General features: G+C 50.8%; 7 protein-coding genes across 7 annotated transcripts; 4 read left to right on the plus strand and 3 right to left on the minus strand.

Annotated features, from left to right (window-relative positions):
• Positions 1-14: 14 nt before the first annotated feature.
• CLUP02_00135 (OPT family small oligopeptide transporter) lies at positions 15-2,513 on the plus strand (the record flags this gene model as incomplete). Its single annotated transcript, XM_049279187.1, has 4 exons — positions 15-308; positions 364-1,307; positions 1,362-2,320; positions 2,383-2,513. The coding sequence occupies 4 exons, from the start codon at positions 15-17 to the stop codon at positions 2,511-2,513; spliced, it is 2,328 nt and encodes a 775-aa protein (XP_049135144.1).
• A 186-nt stretch (positions 2,514-2,699) lies between these two features.
• CLUP02_00136 (uncharacterized protein) lies at positions 2,700-3,577 on the minus strand (the record flags this gene model as incomplete). The annotated part of the gene is made up of 2 exons (XM_049279188.1): positions 2,700-3,142; positions 3,232-3,577. The coding sequence occupies 2 exons, from the start codon at positions 3,575-3,577 to the stop codon at positions 2,700-2,702; spliced, it is 789 nt and encodes a 262-aa protein (XP_049135145.1).
• Positions 3,578-3,861: 284 nt separating this feature from the next.
• CLUP02_00137 (aflatoxin B1 aldehyde reductase member 2) lies at positions 3,862-4,972 on the minus strand (the record flags this gene model as incomplete). The annotated part of the gene is made up of 3 exons (XM_049279189.1): positions 3,862-4,167; positions 4,234-4,860; positions 4,922-4,972. 3 exons carry the CDS (start codon positions 4,970-4,972, stop codon positions 3,862-3,864), a joined length of 984 nt encoding a protein of 327 aa, XP_049135146.1.
• Positions 4,973-6,479: 1,507 nt separating this feature from the next.
• On the plus strand, positions 6,480-6,746 carry CLUP02_00138 (Sodium:neurotransmitter symporter family protein; the record flags this gene model as incomplete). The annotated part of the gene is made up of 1 exon (XM_049279190.1): positions 6,480-6,746. The coding sequence occupies one exon, from the start codon at positions 6,480-6,482 to the stop codon at positions 6,744-6,746; it is 267 nt and encodes an 88-aa protein (XP_049135147.1).
• Positions 6,747-8,317: 1,571 nt separating this feature from the next.
• On the plus strand, positions 8,318-8,919 carry CLUP02_00139 (uncharacterized protein; the record flags this gene model as incomplete). Its single annotated transcript, XM_049279191.1, has 2 exons — positions 8,318-8,355; positions 8,406-8,919. The coding sequence occupies 2 exons, from the start codon at positions 8,318-8,320 to the stop codon at positions 8,917-8,919; spliced, it is 552 nt and encodes a 183-aa protein (XP_049135148.1).
• A 181-nt stretch (positions 8,920-9,100) lies between these two features.
• CLUP02_00140 (fungal specific transcription factor domain-containing protein) lies at positions 9,101-11,466 on the minus strand (the record flags this gene model as incomplete). Its single annotated transcript, XM_049279192.1, has 4 exons — positions 9,101-9,787; positions 9,815-10,360; positions 10,414-11,275; positions 11,363-11,466. 4 exons carry the CDS (start codon positions 11,464-11,466, stop codon positions 9,101-9,103), a joined length of 2,199 nt encoding a protein of 732 aa, XP_049135149.1.
• Positions 11,467-12,202: 736 nt separating this feature from the next.
• CLUP02_00141 (major facilitator superfamily transporter) lies at positions 12,203-18,844 on the plus strand (the record flags this gene model as incomplete). The annotated part of the gene is made up of 11 exons (XM_049279193.1): positions 12,203-12,730; positions 12,888-13,157; positions 13,213-13,609; positions 13,675-13,806; positions 14,663-14,943; positions 15,139-15,592; positions 16,016-16,084; positions 16,226-16,873; positions 16,946-16,964; positions 17,249-18,742; positions 18,823-18,844. 11 exons carry the CDS (start codon positions 12,203-12,205, stop codon positions 18,842-18,844), a joined length of 4,314 nt encoding a protein of 1,437 aa, XP_049135150.1.
• Between the last annotated feature and the right edge of the window lie 93 nt (positions 18,845-18,937).

Consider the following 18,937-nt stretch of genomic DNA (forward strand, 5'->3'; position numbering starts at 1 on the left):
GAGCCTTCAACAAGATGGCTACCGACATCAGCCATACGCCGCCAGAGTATGCGGACCCTGAAAAGTCACTGGGGCAGGGAGAGAAGCTCAACATCAAGACGGCGCATAACCTCCACGGCCAGGACATCGAACTCGAAAATGGACATCTCGCGGAGTTGGAGGTTGATATGCAGCGGGTGCTCGACGAGGAGGGTGAGGGGGACTACGATGCCGATACGTCGCCTTTCCCCCAGGTCAGAGCCGTTGTGCCGGAGACGGACGATACTGCGATCCCCGTCAACACATTCCGAGCCTGGTTCCTTGGAATTGTATGCAATTGGCGATCCGACTCATAGAGGAACTCAATGCTAACTGACAGCAAAGGTCTTTGTCTTCCTTGGCGCCGGCGTGAACCAGTTCTTTTCATTGAGATACCCCGGTGTTCACATCGTATCTCTCGTCGCAGAACTGATTGCATTCCCCATCGGCGTCGCGCTCGCCAAGATTCTCCCCATCAGCCGTTTCAACCCCGACCGGCACTTCAACATCAAGGAGCATGCTCTCGTGACAATCATGTCGAACGTCTCGTTTGGCTTCGGCTCAGCTGATGCGACCAACCTCATTCAAGCAGCCAGGCTGTATGGCTTCTACATCCCGCCAGGTTTCTCCGTACTCGTTGTTCTGTGTTGCCAGCTTAGCGGATACGCCGTCGCAGGTCTCGCTATACCGTGGCTCGTCAAGCCCGCCAGCATGATCTGGCCTGGTGTGCTCAGCAATGTCGCCCTCCTCAGCTCGCTGCACTCTCGAGCCAACGCCATTGCTGACGGATGGAGAATCACCCGCATCAAGTTCTTCATGATTGTGGGTGGATGCGCTTTCGTCTGGTACTGGTTCCCGGGTCTCATCTTCACGGGCCTTAGCTACTTCACCTGGATCTGCTGGATTGCGCCGAACAACCTGGCGGTCAACCAAGTCTTTGGCATGGTCACTGGCATGGGCCTCTTCCCTCTGACTTTCGACTGGTCTATGATTGCGTACAATACGAACCCGCTTCTCAGTCCTCACTGGGCCGCGCTGAACGTCTTCTTTGGCTTTGCGTTCTTCTTCTGGATCATCACGCCGGCGATCTACTACACCAACACCTGGTTCACCTCGTACATGCCATTCTGCACAGCCGACGTCTACGATCGATTCGGCAGCCTGTACAACGTGACGGAGGTTCTCACGAACAACGAATTCGATCAGCAAAAGTACTCTTCGTACTCTCCCCCGTATCTGCCAGCCACGTTCGCCTTTGTATACGGCCTATCTTTTGCTTCAATTACGAGGTAGGTGTTAAGCCATGTCGACTACCGAATTCTAGTCTAACTTTGTCACGATAGTGTTCTTTCCCACGTCTACTTCTTTCACTTCGATGAAATTGTGCATGCCATGAAGGGAACGCTGAAACTCGACATCCACGCGCGCCTGATGCAGTCATACAAGACTGTCAAGTGGTGGTGGTGGATGGCCATTCTACTGGTCGTCTTCGGCATGGCAGTCGGTACCGCAGAGGGCTACGACACTAGTCTCCCGTGGTGGGGAGTCATCCTCGCCTTCATCATTCCTGCAGTCTACATGGTCCCCTGCGGCATGATCCAGGGCGTCACGAACGTGGACGCCAATCAGCTGAACGTGCTATCCGAGTTCATCGGAGGCTATATGTTCCAGGGCAAACCGATTGCCAACATCCTCTTCAAGATCCTCAGCACGGATGTCGTCGGTCAAGGTCTATACTTCGCGGCCGATATGAAGCTCGGTCACTACCTCAAGATCCCGCCCACGACTCTCTTCTTTGCCCAAGGTCTTGCAACGATTCTTGGAGCATTGACCCAGACAGGTGTCACGCTTTGGATGCTTGGCAATGTTGACGGTATCTGCACCGAGGACCAACCCAATGGCTTCTCCTGCCCCAACGGTCGCACCGTTTTCTCGTCGTCGGTTATCTGGGGTCTCGTCGGGCCCGCTCGTCTCTACTCCGTTGGTGCCATCTACTCCGGTCTCTTGCACTTCTTCTGGATCGGACTTATCCTGCCGCCGATTACGTACTTCATCTTCAAGAAGACAAAGTCTGACTTCATTCGCAAGATCAATTGGCCGCTCATCTTTGTTGGAACCTACAACGTGCCCCCAGCCACGGGTATTAACTATTCTTCATGGTACATTGTCAACCTTATCTTCAATAAGATCATCTACCGGAAGTTCTATGCCTGGTGGAGCAAGTACAACTACGTCCTCGCCGCGGCGCTGGACACTGGACTTGCCATCAGTGGTATCGTCATCTTCTTCGCAGTCACATACGGTAAGTCGGCACAGATAGCTCACTTGATCTTATCAAGGCACTTAAGACTAACATTGACGTAGGCCCTAATGCGCAATTCCCTGATTGGTGGGGAAACACCGTATGGAGTGAAACCGCTGATGGACAAGGCCTACCGTGGCTGCAAATGCCGGATGTAGGCTACTTTGGACCTGCGAACGGAACATGGTCCTAGAGCAAGTTTGAAGAAACAGTAATTGCATGCTTTACAACATAGTCTAATGACTTGTAGATAGAGGTGCTGGGCTCAGTTCGAACAGAGGCTGTTCATCCAGTAGGCCTTTGCCGAACATGCAGCTGAAGAGAACACAACGAACAATTTCACTCAGTCCAAGCGCATCGATTCCTCCAGAATCCCTGATTATTGTGATAGCACCCCGAACGTGTTTTGAGGCCATGTGCATGTCACAGAGCATGATCTACAAAGCAAAATTAGAACCCTTACTGAATTAACGTACTTCACAATACCAGGGAACTGGAAGTTATGTTGAAGTTTGCCTACCTCGTCGAATGACAACACCAATGCTTTCGCAACACCAGTTCGTCGCAATAATATATCGTCAGAGGACAGGGCACGACGCAGGTCGCTTATGTGCCTTAGTTTGAACTTGGCTGCCCAGTTTCCCCACTGCTCCCCATGAAAGAGGGATAAATGACGGCTGGCTGCGAGCAGGAACCCTTGCAAGAGGTCAATATCGGTAGAGCCACAAAGCAACCAGTTCCTCCTTATGTGATCGAAGTTTTCGCCGAGGTAGCACAAAATAGGACATTGCGAATCCATGTTGGGGACAATGACTTGACCATCTACGACCGTTAGTATCCAACACCCTTGCAGTGCCAATAGCTTCGCATGGCCTTCAAAAGTGACATTGATGATGTACATCATGACTTACAGTAAAAAAATAGCATTTTCTCTTCGGCTGTGGAAGACTTTAGAAAGCTAGCCAACGGCTCATGCTCGAACGCGCCAGGTATTGTGCTTGGTATCGAAGGCTCAACCAGATGCTGTAATTCCACGACGTCTTGTTGTGGACGGCTCACTCTTTCTTCCTCTCGAGACCTCAATAAAATCGATCGACCACGACTTTTAACTTGGATGTCCGGGTCTTGATTGCCATGGCGGGCCACCTGACGTTTCCTTAACCGTGCATGGGTCACTCGTGCTGCGTGAGCGTGAGCCTGTTTCTTCAAGCGGGCGGACCTTCTCTGGTCAGGATGTACTATGACGATGAACTCCATGCTGGCAAGCGTAACATATGTCAAATAAAGTCTTTTACAGCGAAATCATTTGCTTCGAGGATATGTCTTCTTATTCAATTCGATATTATCGTAAAAAGAACAAGATATAACTGTGGTACAACACTCAATAGGCAACTTCGAATAAGCGATACCATTTGTCAGCGGTGATGTTGACGGCTTTGATATATGCAGTCAGCATTGCCAAGGTCTACTCCTACTCCATTGAGCTTAGCCGTTGATACTAGTCCGGAAGAAGCTACCTCAATGCTTTAGAGCATCGTAGACTACATGTGGTACGGGATTTTGTCGACAATCTGCTCGTGCAACTCCTCGAGAGCAGACACCACATCCTCTGGAAGCGGTCCTTGTTCGATCATGTCGAGATTAGTCTCCAGCTGCTCCGGGCTCGAGGCTCCAATGATTACCGAGTCTTCGTATTCCTTGCTGAGGATGCTGTGATATACCGTCCACCGAAGTGCCGCAGCATGGCCGCCGATTCCGTGCTTAGACGCGATATCAATCGCCTTCTCCGTCGCCGTCATGATGGATTCTTTGACATAGAATTTTGCATATATGCTACCCACAGGAATCTTGGATGTCACAGAACACTTGGTCAGTCTCTCGTATTCTAATAGACACGAGTAGAAAAGTCTTACCGATGTGTCATATCGCCCACCCGCTTTAACCTTCTTATGATTGCCTGCAAAAAACCCAGCTGCGGCGGGGCTGTATCCGTAGAAGGCGATGTCATTCTTGCGCAATACGGGAAACAAATCGTTCTCTCCGCCTCGCACGAGCGGATTGTAATGGCCCTGGTACACACTGGGTTTGACGAGGCCGCGTTCCTGGCAGATGTCGACAAACCGCTGAACCTCTGCAGCGGAGTAGTTTGAGATACCCCATTTCTTGATCTTGCCTTCCCCAATCGCCTGATCCATGGCCTCACATGCTTCTTCGAATGGTGTCGTTCGGTCGGGCACGTGCAGATACTCAATGTTGATCTGCTTGATTTTCAGCGCTTTGAGAGATTCGTCAATCTCCTTCAAAATTTTATCCTTAGTGTGACATCCCGGCGATCTGGACGTGACCTTGGTGTCGATGGTGAAGCGCTCGCCGGCATTGGCGGCGCCGAGTCTGGGCTCCGAGCTTGTGGGTGCCTGGGGTGAGTACATGCGCGAGGTATCAAGCTGCTTGTACCCGCGTCGAGCGAAGACGTCCAGGAATGCGTTCACTTGGTCGGGTGTGTCGTAGCGTGCCATGGGATCAGCGGATGAGTCTCCGACCTGTGAACATTAGCTTTGCCAAAAGTAACACACATCTCTCGCACTCGGTCGGTCAGCTTACGTTTGCGACGCCCAACACGAGGTTGACGGGCTGATTAGAGGCGGACGACATTCTGATCGTTGGAATCTGACGGCAAAGCGGGGAGAGGCTGGCAAATATGAGATGATACAATTTCTGTTAGTATTGACATTTCACTAAGCAAGCAGGTAGAGAGTCTTGATGGAAAACATTCTGGCTTTTATGGTTTCAAGGTCCAAATACGTTGTCAGAATGATCAGATGCTTCGGACAATGCGCCAAGAGCTACTCCTACTTATTCGGGCAACTGCAACTATGAGCTCATTACTAAGACAGGCATCGATTCGTCAGCACGACAAAGCTTACACTATGGCCCTGCATCCGGGACAGCCTACTTGGGCAATACGCTACCTTATGTGACGCTTTGACAACTGAATTTTCAGATGGTCGGAGTTTCACGCCGAGTCCGACGGACTTGACGCACTTGTTGCAAGTGATTAAGCTTGATCAGCTTGAAATCACGATAGTAGTAGAAGGTTTATCAGTTCAGGTAGCTTCAGCTCGTTTACATTTCCAATTACGACCCTCTGCTAATAGGCTATAGCAGCAAGCTTCAAGAGGAAAGACTCAACAACGATATCACTTACATATGTAGACGGCGGCATTTTTGAAGAAGGGAAACTCCGGCTTTCCTGGGCGACTTTTCCTCTACGGCTTATCCCCGTTTCTCTGTTATTTGAGCCACTTCCGAGTTCAAGATGTGCAAGACAGCCCACCTCTGAACGGGACCTTAGAATAACTGTCACGTGTAACGCTTCAAGGAGAAGCCGCAACATGGGCTCGACCGCACCAATAGGGATGTTGTCTTGGGGCTTGTCAGATGAACGATCTGGTGCAGCATCAGATCTTCCGCGAGTCTATTTAGAAGCTCAAACAAGGGATCTTGGACATGTACATTGACAATACATGGTGGGCCTTTAGCTGTCAGGAAATGCTTGGCCGTCAACCCTGACGCGTTTCTGCCAGGATGTGGGGAAGTTGAGCCTTTTCGAAAGTCCAATGGCAATTGTCGTTGGCCAAGAAGAATAGATGATGGCGCCGGCGAGCTGGGCGAACGTCGGCGTACACCCGGAAAGCCGACGGGGTCCCAATCTATGTTCACAAGATCTGGCGAGAAAGTACCACGCCTCGGCCTTTTTGTCTCGTCTGATCCCGACTTATATCTGTGACCTGTGATAGCCTTGTTTTTTATCATCAAGTTAGATTTTGGAAGGTCGTAATCCTGGACAAGACGACCAAGGGCCTTGGTCGGCTTATCCCAACCAATTCAGTCACCTATCGCAGGGCTATGCTTACACGCGTAAAGAAGTCTGACTGGCTTTTTAACTGCTTGGCTAAGGGTATAAGAGGGTATCATGTTGAGAGTGTCCCCCCGATGCATCCATAAACCACTTCCGCATCCTTCAGCTCAAGTCAAACCATCCCTAGTAAACATGGTCAACTTCAGGAAGAAACTCTACAGTCTCTTCGAGCCGACTGCCGACAAAGGCGAAGACGGCCGTGATGTTTGAGAATCTCGAATACTTCTCATCTTCGCCGCTATGGGAGGGGCAATCGGTCTCGGTAACCTCTTGCGATTCCCCTCGATCGTGTTCAACAATCACGCCCTCCAATTTTTCCATTCCCTAAGGTACCTTATTCCACTCCGCTATCTGGCCATACCAAGTTGCCTCCCGAGTTCAGCTTCAGGTGAGCGTACAGAGGAGGCTGCACCCTTGCATGGCATCATGCCAACAAGCGTGCTAAGGGTGTCGGATTCGGCGTCGTCTAGATCGGCTACGCGATTATTATCTTCTATGTTCCAATAATCGCCTGGATAATGACATACTTCCAGTACTCTTTCCGCAACCCACTCCGATGGGAAGGAATAATGAGTTCTTCGAAAGAAAGAATGCGGACCCCATCGCCTGAAACTTGACGGCAATTGGTAGCGCAGTCCAAGACTACACGGCTTATCGGCGTGCTCTTTTCCCCACCTTCTTCATTCTCGAGCTCAGATCAGCATTTGCACTCATGCAGACTTTGGTCTACAATTCAGACTGGGGCAATGAGTTCTCTCGGTCTTACGTGTCGTCCGTCGTAGCCATTGCCTCCTTCCACGTTTCTTTACCAAGTGTGTGCTACTACGCTCTACCGCTACCGCGACGTTGTTGATTCTTGTGGCCTTCTACCTTGGTGCTTGTACAACATCTTTGGCTACGCTGGAGGCACTAATTATGGTGGGCTTCGTTATCGCCCATGCGATGTCTCCAAAGCCGGTGCAGGTGTTGGCTTTGGGGATGTTTATCGTCGGCATAACCTCTTCCGTGGTGTCTTCTTCCGACCCTCCAGGCTACACAGCTAAATCCTTTTTGAAGAAAATTCATTACAAAAGCTTTTGGTATCTGACATCCTACCCAGTGCGTACCCGTGTTCGGTTATTCCCTCCAAAGCATTCCCTCCCTTTCTCACACACAATTCCAGGGTAATGAACTGCGCCGAGATCTGAAAGCCATCATATCCATCGGAGGTTAGTGGAAGATCTCGGGTTTTTTTGGGGATTTGTTCTCAAGTATAATACGGCGCCGATTGTGGCGATCATATTCTCTTTTCCCTGCCCTAACTTCTATGCCAAGAACCGAATGGATCCGCTGCACATTGCTGGGTTTGCCCTTAAGGCTCAAATATTTGGCAGTCGAAGAAACCTGACGCATCAGAGATCTGAGAGATGCTCGTCCAAGGGAAAGACCACTGACAAGCGCCAGTAAGACCAGCATGTACATGTGCCTTTGGGTATTGAGTAAATACCTATTGACACAGGTGAACGAGCGAGTACAATTGAAAATCTGCGTCATATCCCGCGCGGGCACGAGCCACTGCATTCGTGCCTCTATAGGAAGGTGATGAGGACAATGAACGATTCGCGGGTTGGTAGTCCTTGGCATCAGCACCCTAGATGTGTCCACGTACTTCTGAAACGTAAGGAGGAGCGCCTTGAAAGACTAAGTCTCGGCTGGTGTGACTCTTGCTTTTGAGGGATTGGCCGCAGTGAGAATACGTGTTTTTCCTGGAAGGGTGCTGCAATAGGGTAGAATCAAAGAGGTTGGTGGCCAGTCGATACGGGCTCTCCGCAATAGCACCCCTGCAAGCCAAGACCCCAATGCCGAAAAAGGATGGTGGTTTGTACACCGACGATTATGAACGAATGACGGACGTCCTGTCAGGAGGAATTGATCGCCGGTGGTGTTACCGGCTCGTGACTTCATAAGAGCTCGAGCGCGCTGGGCTGGCCGTGGGACTCGCTTCTTCTCTCATCAAATTACTTTCAGTTTCTGTCCGTAATATCATCATAATACAACATTTTACCCATTTTTGATAGGCAAGGTTAAGAAGAACCAAGATGAAGGTGATCGGCCAAGTAGCAACGCTCTTTTTCGTGTATGAAACTGTCAACCGTTGGCACAGAGACTTATTGCTAACATTGATAGCGCGGCACCGATTGTTGCCCAGACAAGTTCAGAGTCGTTTCTTTACTCGATTCTACCAACTGATTCATTGACTCCTCTGCCTACTCCGGTGCCGCTTCCTACCGTGGTGGAAGATGGGTGTCCCACGGCAACAGAGCTATCACTGTGTCCTAGTTGCACCGGGGAGGCACCGCAATGCGTGACCGTGTCGACTCTGACACAGTCATGCGGCTGCCCCAGTGCAGCGGCAACAGAGACCTTCACATTTGGTTGCGACAAGAGTGCCTGCCCTAGGGTGGGCTGCAGCACCAGCTACACCATTGTCTCTGGCGAGGAGGCATGCACTGGTAGTGTAAGCGTGTCTGCCACAGCCGCGACGACCGACGTGGTTACGGTCACGACGACGAACCAAGCGACTACGGCCGCTACTGGCTCACAGGCCAGCACGGCATCAGGTGCTCCGGGCTCTTCGGCTTCTGCTAGTGCGACGCCGAATGCGGCTAGAAGACTGGCAATTCCATTCAAGTTTTGGTGATACGTACTCGACGATGGGCCAGTCTGGGATGAGATGTACCAAAAACGGCTGGGTCAACAAGTACCCACAGCCTCTGTGTAGAATGATATTAGTAGCTTGAAACCCCAATCGTTGTTTCTTGTTGCCCAATCTCTGCATGTCAAGTGTATATCCGCGTGCTTGGTAGTCATCTGGTTGGTACTCAAGTTGCAGTCCACGTCTCAGGCGTCCATGATTCCGGGCTGAAATCTGGCCAATAAAGTCCCTGAGCCCCATCATTGTAGATCGACGCATCTATAAACTGCAAGTCGAGGAGTGGCTGGGCCAGGAGCTCCTGTAACGACGGCTCGTTAAGCGCCATACCAGCGGTTGTGTTTTGCTCTGCGAAAGGTTGGTTGAGGTTGACTGCAGCATCCGTGAAAGCCGCTGTTGTGTCGTTCAGCAAAGCCGCCGAGTCTCCCGCCCCGGCGAAATCACCACGGCGCACGTGAGCTGCGGCCATTGTAAGCTTCATAGCGTCGATATGATGGCAGAACTCCTCAGCTGCATAGTTGCCATTATCTTTCAGCTGAGACAAGAACTGAGCTGCTTCTTCAAATTGTTCTCTGTCATTGTGACTCTCTTTGCCGCTCAGAAGGCTAGATGCAGCGAGGATGGTGGCGGCTGAGAAGAGATACTGCGTGTAGAAGTAGTCAAACGTTGCAAAAGACCCGTCGATCCAGCATTCTGTCAGCAGTCGGCAGGTGTGACGAGCGCAACGTATGCAAGTTTCTGCGAGAGTCATGGCGGTGGCCGGAACTCGTGGTTCTGGGGTCTCTGGTGTTCCCCAAGATGCGACATGCGTTCGCAGCACATGGAGCAGAATCGGACGGGTGGTGCTGATAGCGCACTTGAATCAAAATTAGCTTTGTCACACCCCGTCTGGCAGTCGCGCTTCATTGCTTGCCTGATTAAAGTTGAGATGTAGCGAGATGGGCTTTGGCATGCGTTCCGATGTAGGCTTCGAGTCAATGTGAAGCTGTGGAGGGAGCTCTGCAGACCACCCACGAAGATCCTTCAACGCCTCTTGAACTCTATGGGATAAGGAGGTGTCTTGCAGCCTTCTTCGATAGATGGATGGCACAACCTTTCCCAGTAGGCCAGCGAGCTTTACACTAGCGACAAAATATGATGCATCGGCAAAGTCATCCGCTATATTATCGTCGACAACCGGATTCGATGGCAGGTCCACCTCGATATCGATGTCTTGGACGGCTACTGGGTGGCTTAACTTGGCTGCCCACATCCTGTCGAAGATGTATGCTGTCCACCAAACTCTGACCCTATGCTCTCGAGCGGCTGCATCTCTGAGCTGCGTCTCAGGAACATTGAGATGAAGGCCCATGACAACAGCGAGCCTGGTCGCGGAGCCGGCAAAAGTGTAGGCGGTATGTCGCCGGTTGAGCGCAAGAGAGTAGAAAGACTGTCAAAACTTCAGAGGCGATCGAAAACATTTATTTATCAAAGCCATCTTACCAGCAACAATCTCAACTCGACAACATCGATCCTCGGTCGTTCGCTGACGATGCGGAGGATGCGAGTTGCCCGTGCAAAGTAGCCCATGCCGGGGAAGTGCTTTTCCGACGTGGCAGATCGAGTCGAGTACATGGCGCCGATAGCAAACATCGCCCAAAGCTTACTCTTGAGAAGCGAATCACTTTCAGCCGGGTTCTGGAGGGTCTGTTCCAAGGCATCCAGAATCGAGCTCTTGCGAATGATGTGGTAGCAACGGCTGACATATCTCAGGGCAACCCCGACGAGAAAACGTGCTCTTGCCGGACTAGGCCAAGGGCAGTCTGTATCAGATAGAGCGAGCAGCCTCTCATCTGTGGCATAGTTCACCCGCGGGATGTGACTACTCTCAGCTGATGAGATTGCTTGGCGGAAGCGGGTAGCGAATGCGGCGTCCGAGGCCTCACCGATGAGAATCGGCGTGTGTGGAATATTCATGTCGAAGAACCATGGTCGTTCATCAAGCGATGGCGCTGGGATGGCAGTTGCATTAGTATCTGTTGTCTCTTTTACCGGGGCAACGACTGCGAGATCTGGGAGCAGGTTGGCTGCTCGAGATTGACTTCCAATGCCGCTGTTGCTCTTCAATCGTTGGTTTTCAGCAATAAGGTCATCGATATAACTATGGGAAACCGAGTTAGTTCGATACAACAGTCGCTCTTGGAATCGCGGGTCCGAGGTATGAATATCTCTGGTTCTAACATACCGCTGGCTAACTTTTACCATGCGGTTCCGCCGAGGATATGTGCATTCCACACCCTTGCTTGCTTGGCGACAATTCTCACATGGTTGCCCGCCGGAACACCTCACTTTGCGCGAGTGACACCTACGGCAACTATTATGGCGGAATCGCCGTTGTTAACCATCTGGAAACCTTCCGCAGCTTTGCGGCGCGACAAGTTGTAATACTCACGCGGTAGGTTTGGTCTTTGGTCGGGAGGAAGCCGATGAGGATACCGGAGCGGATCTCAAAGCGACCCTATCCTCCGCACTGGACGCGTCGCCTTCCGATGTCATGGTGGTCAATCGATATGGCTGATTAGGATATTGCCCTCGTGAGGTCCGATTGAATGCTTTCGGGAAACGTGTAGGGATACCGAGAGTCTCAAGGGATATTTGAAGATATCCCTTCACCTTTCAAAGTTGCTGCGGCTTGTGACTTATTCCTAGAATACTACCGCTGCGTGATACCTAGTCATCAGCACTTGTTTGGTAAAGGTTTCTTTGTTGTCACAGCTAGACGTCTGGGGGAGAAAGCTTTAGCCCAGCCGAGATAGTTCGGCATAAATCGCGCAATATGCCGATAAAATACTGTGATTTCTCCACATTATCGGCGTAATGTGGATTTGGCCGAGCTTTATGTCACGATCTTTACCCCACAAACAGTCCAGGGGCTTAACCATCTCTAGTCGGCTTCATGTCATATTGCCGACTCCTCAGACCAAGCAACCAACCACTGGCGCCCTATTTCACTCGCATTTCCGTCACAAGTCCGGGCTGGTCTTGATCACGTCGCCTATGCGTGCATCACGTCGCCCTACGAGGCCCACTTTATGAAATATTTGAGTCAGAGAAGGTGTAGTGAAAAAATGGAAGAAAATTCGCCTGCCGAAGGCGTGTCCGACCGGCGGAGAGCTGCAGGAGTTCCCGACTATATACATTCGGAGGACTCCCCGAGGCAGTATTCCTCCTCTGACGATACTTTAGCTTAGAGATCAGCTTACTTTCAATTCTTTAATGTGATTTCCTCGCAATGGGTTCCCCAGATGTCGAAAAGCCGGACGGCTTGACCGCCGCTGTCAAGATCCCTCAACTAAGCCCCGATCCGCTTACCGGCCCCATTCCGACGGCGGCAGCCCCTCTTCGACCCGTGGCTGCAGCAGATGACGAGGTGATGGAGATGCCAACATGGAAGAAATGGGTAACGCTTGCGGTGGTTTGCTGGATGGCCCTGCCCGTCACCTTCTCTGGTAGCTCCATCTTGACAGCGACTTCCGAGGTTGCTGCCGACTTCAACGTCTCAACGCATGCCATTACCACAGCTAATGCTGGCGTCTTCATTGCCATGGCTATGTCTGCCTTGATATGGCTACCGACGAGTAATATCCTTGGTCGCAGAACGACTTATCTCGTAGCCAACTGCCTCTTGACCTTGTGTTCGATAGGATCGGCGCTCTCAAATAGCTTTGCCTGCTTCACAGCGATTTGGGTCATCGGAGGAACAACTGGTCCATTCTTCCTAGTTGCAGGGCAAACCATCTTGGCAGATATCTTTGAGCCTGTAAGTCGGATATTGTGCCACTTATGTTTATCATATTGAGCCTGACTACTGTTTAGACAACTCGCGGAACTGCAGTGGGTTGTTTCTTGGGCAGCTGTGTGGCGGCAAACGCAATTGGTACGTTGTTTGACTACCTTACTCCATCATTGTGCCCAAGAGTCTTTCGACTGACGAGCTTTCAGCGCCGTTGACGGGAGCCGTCATCGTGACCTTCACCAGTTGGCGAGTCATCTATGGGGTCCAGGCTGGCATGACCTTTCTCGGTCTCATCATGGCCTTCTTCTTCGTGCCAAAAGCGAGCCAGCTGGCGCATCTCAAGATCGCCGTCGCAGAGAGAACTCCTATTCGGTCTTTGGGCGACTTGGGCCACGCGTTCAATCCGATGGGCGTTCTCCGCCAGTTCAAGTATCCCAACATCGTTGCGGCGGTGAGTTGCTCTTCCCCCAACCCGATTCTAGCTCGTAATCTGATCCATCTCGCAGAATTTCGCCTGTGGACTCCTGGGATTCAACCAGTACGGCCTTTTGAGTTCCATACGACGAGTCATCAACCCTCGATTCGGCCTTACTACGCCTCTTATCAGTGGACTTTTCTATCTTGCCCCCGGAGCGGGCTTTCTAATGGGAAGCACGATCGGCGGCAGAGTCTCAGACCACACCGTTAAGCGATACATCCGGAAGCGTAATGGTCTCCGTTTGCCCCAGGATAGACTCAAGAGCAGCTTGCCAGCAATTTTCTTCGTTCTCCCTGCCGGTACTCTGATTTACGGGTGGAGCGTGCAAAAGGAAGTCGGCGGAATCGCTTTGCCCATCGTCAGCTGCTTCTTTGAGGGTCTCGGCCTCATGTGGTCTTTTAGCGGTCTGAACACATACTCCGCCGGTGAGCCTTCCCTGCCATCTTGTTGCGTCTTCGACGGTTCGACCTGGACTAATACATTGCATCAGAGGCAATGCCGGAACGCAGGACAGCTGTCATCAGTAGTAAATACATCGTTCAGTACAGTTTCGGAGCTGGCAGCGTGGGCGGTTTGGTGCCAATGATCGACGCCATTGGGGTCGGCTGGTCTTTCACCATCAGTAAGTCTTTTGAGATGACTCTTATTCTTTTGCTCGCATATTGACTTCACCTAAGCCGCAACCTCTGCACTCCTCGCCGGCGTTTTGGTCCTGGGTATTTCCAAATTTGCATCGAGGGCTCAAAATTGGGTGGAGAAAAGCAACAGTGACGATTCAGAATAGTGCCAAGAGTGCACTCAAGATTTACGGACTCAAGAGCTATCTATATGCATAGCATGCGGTGTTTGTTGGCGCATGATTTGTTCTATGGTTTTTTGTCAGCCCAGCCTGATCTGGGGCGTCTCTCGTCCCCTTGTCAATCTCATCATATACCTCGTTCGGAAAGTTGACGACCAGGCTCTACTCCAGGACGAATGATATTGCCAATGCTTGGGAGCCAAGCCGGCTTGGCCGGGTTGATCAATCGTGATTTCGGAGACCAACACGACGTCTCAGAATCCATGGATGCCTAGCCACCCCTTGCGCCCGCTGCCTTATGAGCTGCATGCATCCTTCAAAGCTCACTGGTCGATATTTCGAATAGCCAATGAGTTGAAATGAAGGCCCCGATGCAGTTACACAGCGGTCACATTGAGGCACTGCCACCTAAGCAGTCCTACGGCTCGGTCTGACGAGCTCACCACGAGACCAGGGACCATCCGTGTTGCTTACTTTTGTCCAACTTCCAAGCTCCTTCAGGGCATTTGCAGTCAACGTTGAACCGCCATTCTCCCTCCTTGGAAGATTCAGTCTCTCTACCAGTTCCAGATCAATACTCCTAACCAGTCCAAAAATTGCAGAATGGAGAACATTTCTACAGCGGTAGCAACCGTGGGGAAACTGAAACCTGAGATTCGTCTGGCTCAAACCATTTCAGAATTCAGCGTTTCTCTCAAGCGCCATCAAGATGACTCTCACATCCGCTTCAAGAACTTGCAGACAAGAAGTCCACCAACCGCCATGGAGGTTTTGCAATTAACAGAAGAGATCAATCGAGATGGGGCTCACCGTCACCGGTCTTGGAGGCCCAACGCCACCCGTCTCGTCACTGTTCTGGAGAGAATTTGTCAATTTGCCCCTATTGGCGACGTCCTTGTTGGAGGCGCCCAAAACCTCTTGGCGTCTGGGGTTTGGGCCACGGTCAGGATGACTCTGGAGGTATGTTCGTCAAGCCTTTTTCTGAACTAAGTCGTTGCAAGTTGTCATTCCGATGCTTAGGATAGCTGACGAGCGCTATAGATATCACTGAGCTTCCTGTCATATTTCGACAAAGTTTCAACTCTTCTGATGAGGATTGGTAAATCGTCTTCTCTCCACAAGGATTTCGCCTTGCTGTTTCCCACCTGTCGCCAGACTCAGGCGTACATGTGCGAGTATGTCATTGTTTTCATCAAAATATGCAAAAAGATCACCATCGACGCCCATAAATCATTTGCGTCTCACCTCGCAACGTCTTTCACTTCCACCTTCGACTCGGTCTTCAAACCACTGGAAGACGACTTGCGATCATGGGGTCAGTTGATTGAAAATCGCGTAGCAGTACTGGTTGCAAAGGCCAATGTTGAAAGCAATTTGTCTTCTATTGAGAGATTCAGCCGATTCCAGGTTATGATTTCCCGCGATGCCGCTCATCGGGACCGAGAAACGCGTGCGCATCGACTTTTTGAAGCCTTGGCTCCCAATCAGAAGGAGTTCGAGTCCATTTGGACGAGGGAGCGAAAGAAGGGGACCTCTAGTTGGATCCTAAACGACAAGAGCTACCAAGAGTGGCTGGACACAAAGACTTCAGCAACGTTGTGGCTGCAGGGTAATTTGGGGTCTGGAAAGACTGTCACCATGGCCTCCGTGGTGGCAGATTGTTTGATCGCACATAAAAATCCTGCTGAGAGTCAGTCAGCCACTTTCCTTGTCGTTTACATCTCACGGTCCTTTCACATGGTTTGGTCCGATTGAACTGTCAATATCTTATTCTCGAAGAAGCTGACCAGCCACAAAGATCTAGCTACGACAGATCCAAGGAGACTCCAATCTGTAGCATTCTTCTTTTGCAAAAACAGCAATCAAACAACCTTGCAAGACCACAATATCCTCGGCAGCATTGTACATCAAGTTTTGAGAAATTCGTCTCTGGCCCGATTCCTGGACAACTTTTTAGACGAACACGAAATGAAGCATCAAGTATTCCATGCCGAGTTTTGTATTGACCTCTTGCTCTCCATAACACCACCAGTCTGGCAATGTGTACTGGTCCTGGATGGCTTGGACGAAGATCCTCTGGAAGAGGTGGAATCAGTTCTCGGTCAGCTTCATCGACTTATGCAATTCAGACGAGTCAAACTGTGTTGCTCTTCCCGACCCACATCTGGATGCAAATTCGTTGCAGCATCGTCAATTGGTATCACCCAAACTATTTCTTTCGAAAGTGTCGACAGATCCTTAGACCTGGAAAGTTACATATCGGCCGAGGTCGAAAACTGGAAGCTCATCAGGCCAATATCAAGCAGGCTTGAACAGCTAGTCAAGGAACAGCTACTAGTACGTTCTCAGGGCATGTTTCTGTGGCTCTCACTGCAAATTGAGGCCATCTGCCCCAAGTACACTCGAGAACTTCGTTCTGAGTCTGAAATTCTCGACATCATCAACAATCTTCCCCGAAATCTTCCACAGGCGTTTGATCAAGCAATTTTAAGAATCCCGGACATGAAGTACGGATCGCGAGTTTTCCAGCTTATCGCGTCAGCAGACCCATGTCTTTCACTGGATGAGCTTCGTGTGGCTCTGAACGTCCAACCCGGATCCTCGATCTGGAGTTCTTCAACTCTGCATCCCTCCGGATTCACTTTGGCCTCGACATATGGTGGCAGTCTATTGGAGATTGACGAGGAGGACTCATGTATCAGGTTCATTCATCACAGTGTCCTGTTACACCTCGTTCAAGCCCCGGCGTTGCCTGCAGCTTCTCCTTACCACTTTCATCTGCATCAAGCAGAGTTTGAACTCGGTGCCATCTGTGTCACTTATCTCAACTATGGGGTATTCGAGAATAGCATGTCACATGCCCAGAATGTTTCGTTTGACAAGATTCCTGGTACTGTGGCAAACTCGATCTTAAGTCCAATGCCCTGACAAGAAGACTCATTTCCCTTATGTCCCTCGACAGGCGAGCTAGAGCTTCCAACGTAGATTTAGAGCGATTGAACTATGACCTACACCAGTATCGATCAGAAATCCAAGACGACATCCATCTGTTCCTCCCTTATGCCAGCAAACACTGGCTCAGACTTACCAAGTGTTTCTCCGAGGCTATCGACCCATTGATTTATTCACTCTGGGAGAATTTGGTGTCCGGTTCTGTATCGTCCGCATCATCCAGCCTCCCTTGGTCTCCAGGCTCCGTGGCCGGTGCAACGAAATGGTCCCTCTATAACCGTCACGGACCATTGTTCCGACATCTATTGGGTAGCTCCGACGCCGTCGTCGTCAAGGAAGTCCTTCGGATTACACTCACAGTGATCAAACAGTATAAAGTGGACCTGGAAACATCAACAGCGGAGGCCTACCCCATTATCTCAAGACTAAATGAACTACACCACCACTACCTACGCCACGAGTTCTTCCTATCGGGAGAAGACGCTGGGCTCCTGGTCCCCACGTACCTACTACATATGGGTCTCGATGTACCAGTGCTCAATTCTTTAGTCGAAATGGAGTGCCTGCCTTTTGGCACCGGCGATAAATATTGCCAGTTCAAAGACCCAGTTGCCGTCGAAATGGCTCTCGGTACCATCGCCCGACATGGGATACCAAGAGTTCTACTTTTCCTTCAACAAGAAAGTCAAGAGGAAGCGGAAAGGGACAGATGCATCAAATCTGCGCTACTTCTTGCGCACTATCTTCCCAGCATTGATACTACCCTTAGCAATGGTTCCACCATTTTACATACCGCTATCAAGTATGGATTTGAGGACCTTGCAGAAACACTGCTCAAAGACCGAGGAGCAGATCCAGACGGCGCCCGTCTCCAGGGCATCTCCAGCCCCTTGCAGCTGTGTCTTCAAAAGAAGTTCAGGCACCTAGCTGTAATACTGACCCAAATGGGGGCTGACATCATCGCGACGCCAGACAACGGCCTTCCTCCATTCTTTTTAGCCATGGGTTTACGTGATTTGCGGCTTTTTGATGCAATGTGGCACGGAAATCCCCATCGATCATCGCGCCAATACGGTCCAAAGAAAGAAACAGCGTTCCAATTTGCGTGCAGGGTCTACTGCGATCCGATTAGCAAAGACTATCCAGACATCTCAGATGCTCTCGATAATATCCTCGCCAAGGACCCCGACGTGAACCGTCCCAACGGTGACGGTGAAACCCCGCTGATGATCACTGCCATGACGGGCAATCTTGAGTTGATGGTACGACTCTTAGATCAAGGGGCGGATCCAACACTTGCGGGTGTTAATGGGGCAACGCCTCTTCATCTGGCAGTGGAGGATACAGTTGCAAAGCTGCTTGAGGTTGGTGTTGACCCGAACAAGGTGACACCTGATGGCGTATCACCGCTCATGGTGGCCTCACTCCTAGGCGACATTGCTGCTGTCAAGACCCTCCTTCACGGTGGTGCGCTGCGTTTCCAGGCTGTCGCTGGTGCGGGTCCTCTGTCAGAGGGTGGAAAGGCACTCTTCAGAATGTCAAAGAGATACCCGAGATTCTACGACGCGGAAAGCTCTACTCGCAATGCAACAATAGACAAGATCGAGGCAGGTGATACAGCCCTCTCACTCGCCATAGCTCGGCTGGAGTTTATGACTGGCGATAAGGAGCAAATCAGTCGTCTACGTCAGATTGTGAAGGACACTGTCAATAAGGATGCCCAGAACAAAGTCAGGGCAAAGGTCACGCATATCACGGAACGATGGGATGACTTCGAGACGATTGTGCTTGAATTGCTCTCACGGAAGTATGGCGCAGTGCTTTGGCCAGAGAGGGAAGCTATCACGCGCCGTTACCGACACACACATTGCTGGCAAACAATCTTAGTCGCGACCCGTTGAGTGGTTGAAGCTAGAATCAAAGAGCGTGGAATTGAAGATTTGGAAGGAATTCCTTTGGAATGAAGGCCGGCTAGCCATCTTCGTAATTACTCAAATTGAAT

This window comes from Colletotrichum lupini, chromosome 1 (genome assembly GCF_023278565.1).
Source record: "Colletotrichum lupini chromosome 1, complete sequence".
NCBI classification, from domain to species: Eukaryota; Fungi; Ascomycota; class Sordariomycetes; order Glomerellales; family Glomerellaceae; genus Colletotrichum; species Colletotrichum lupini.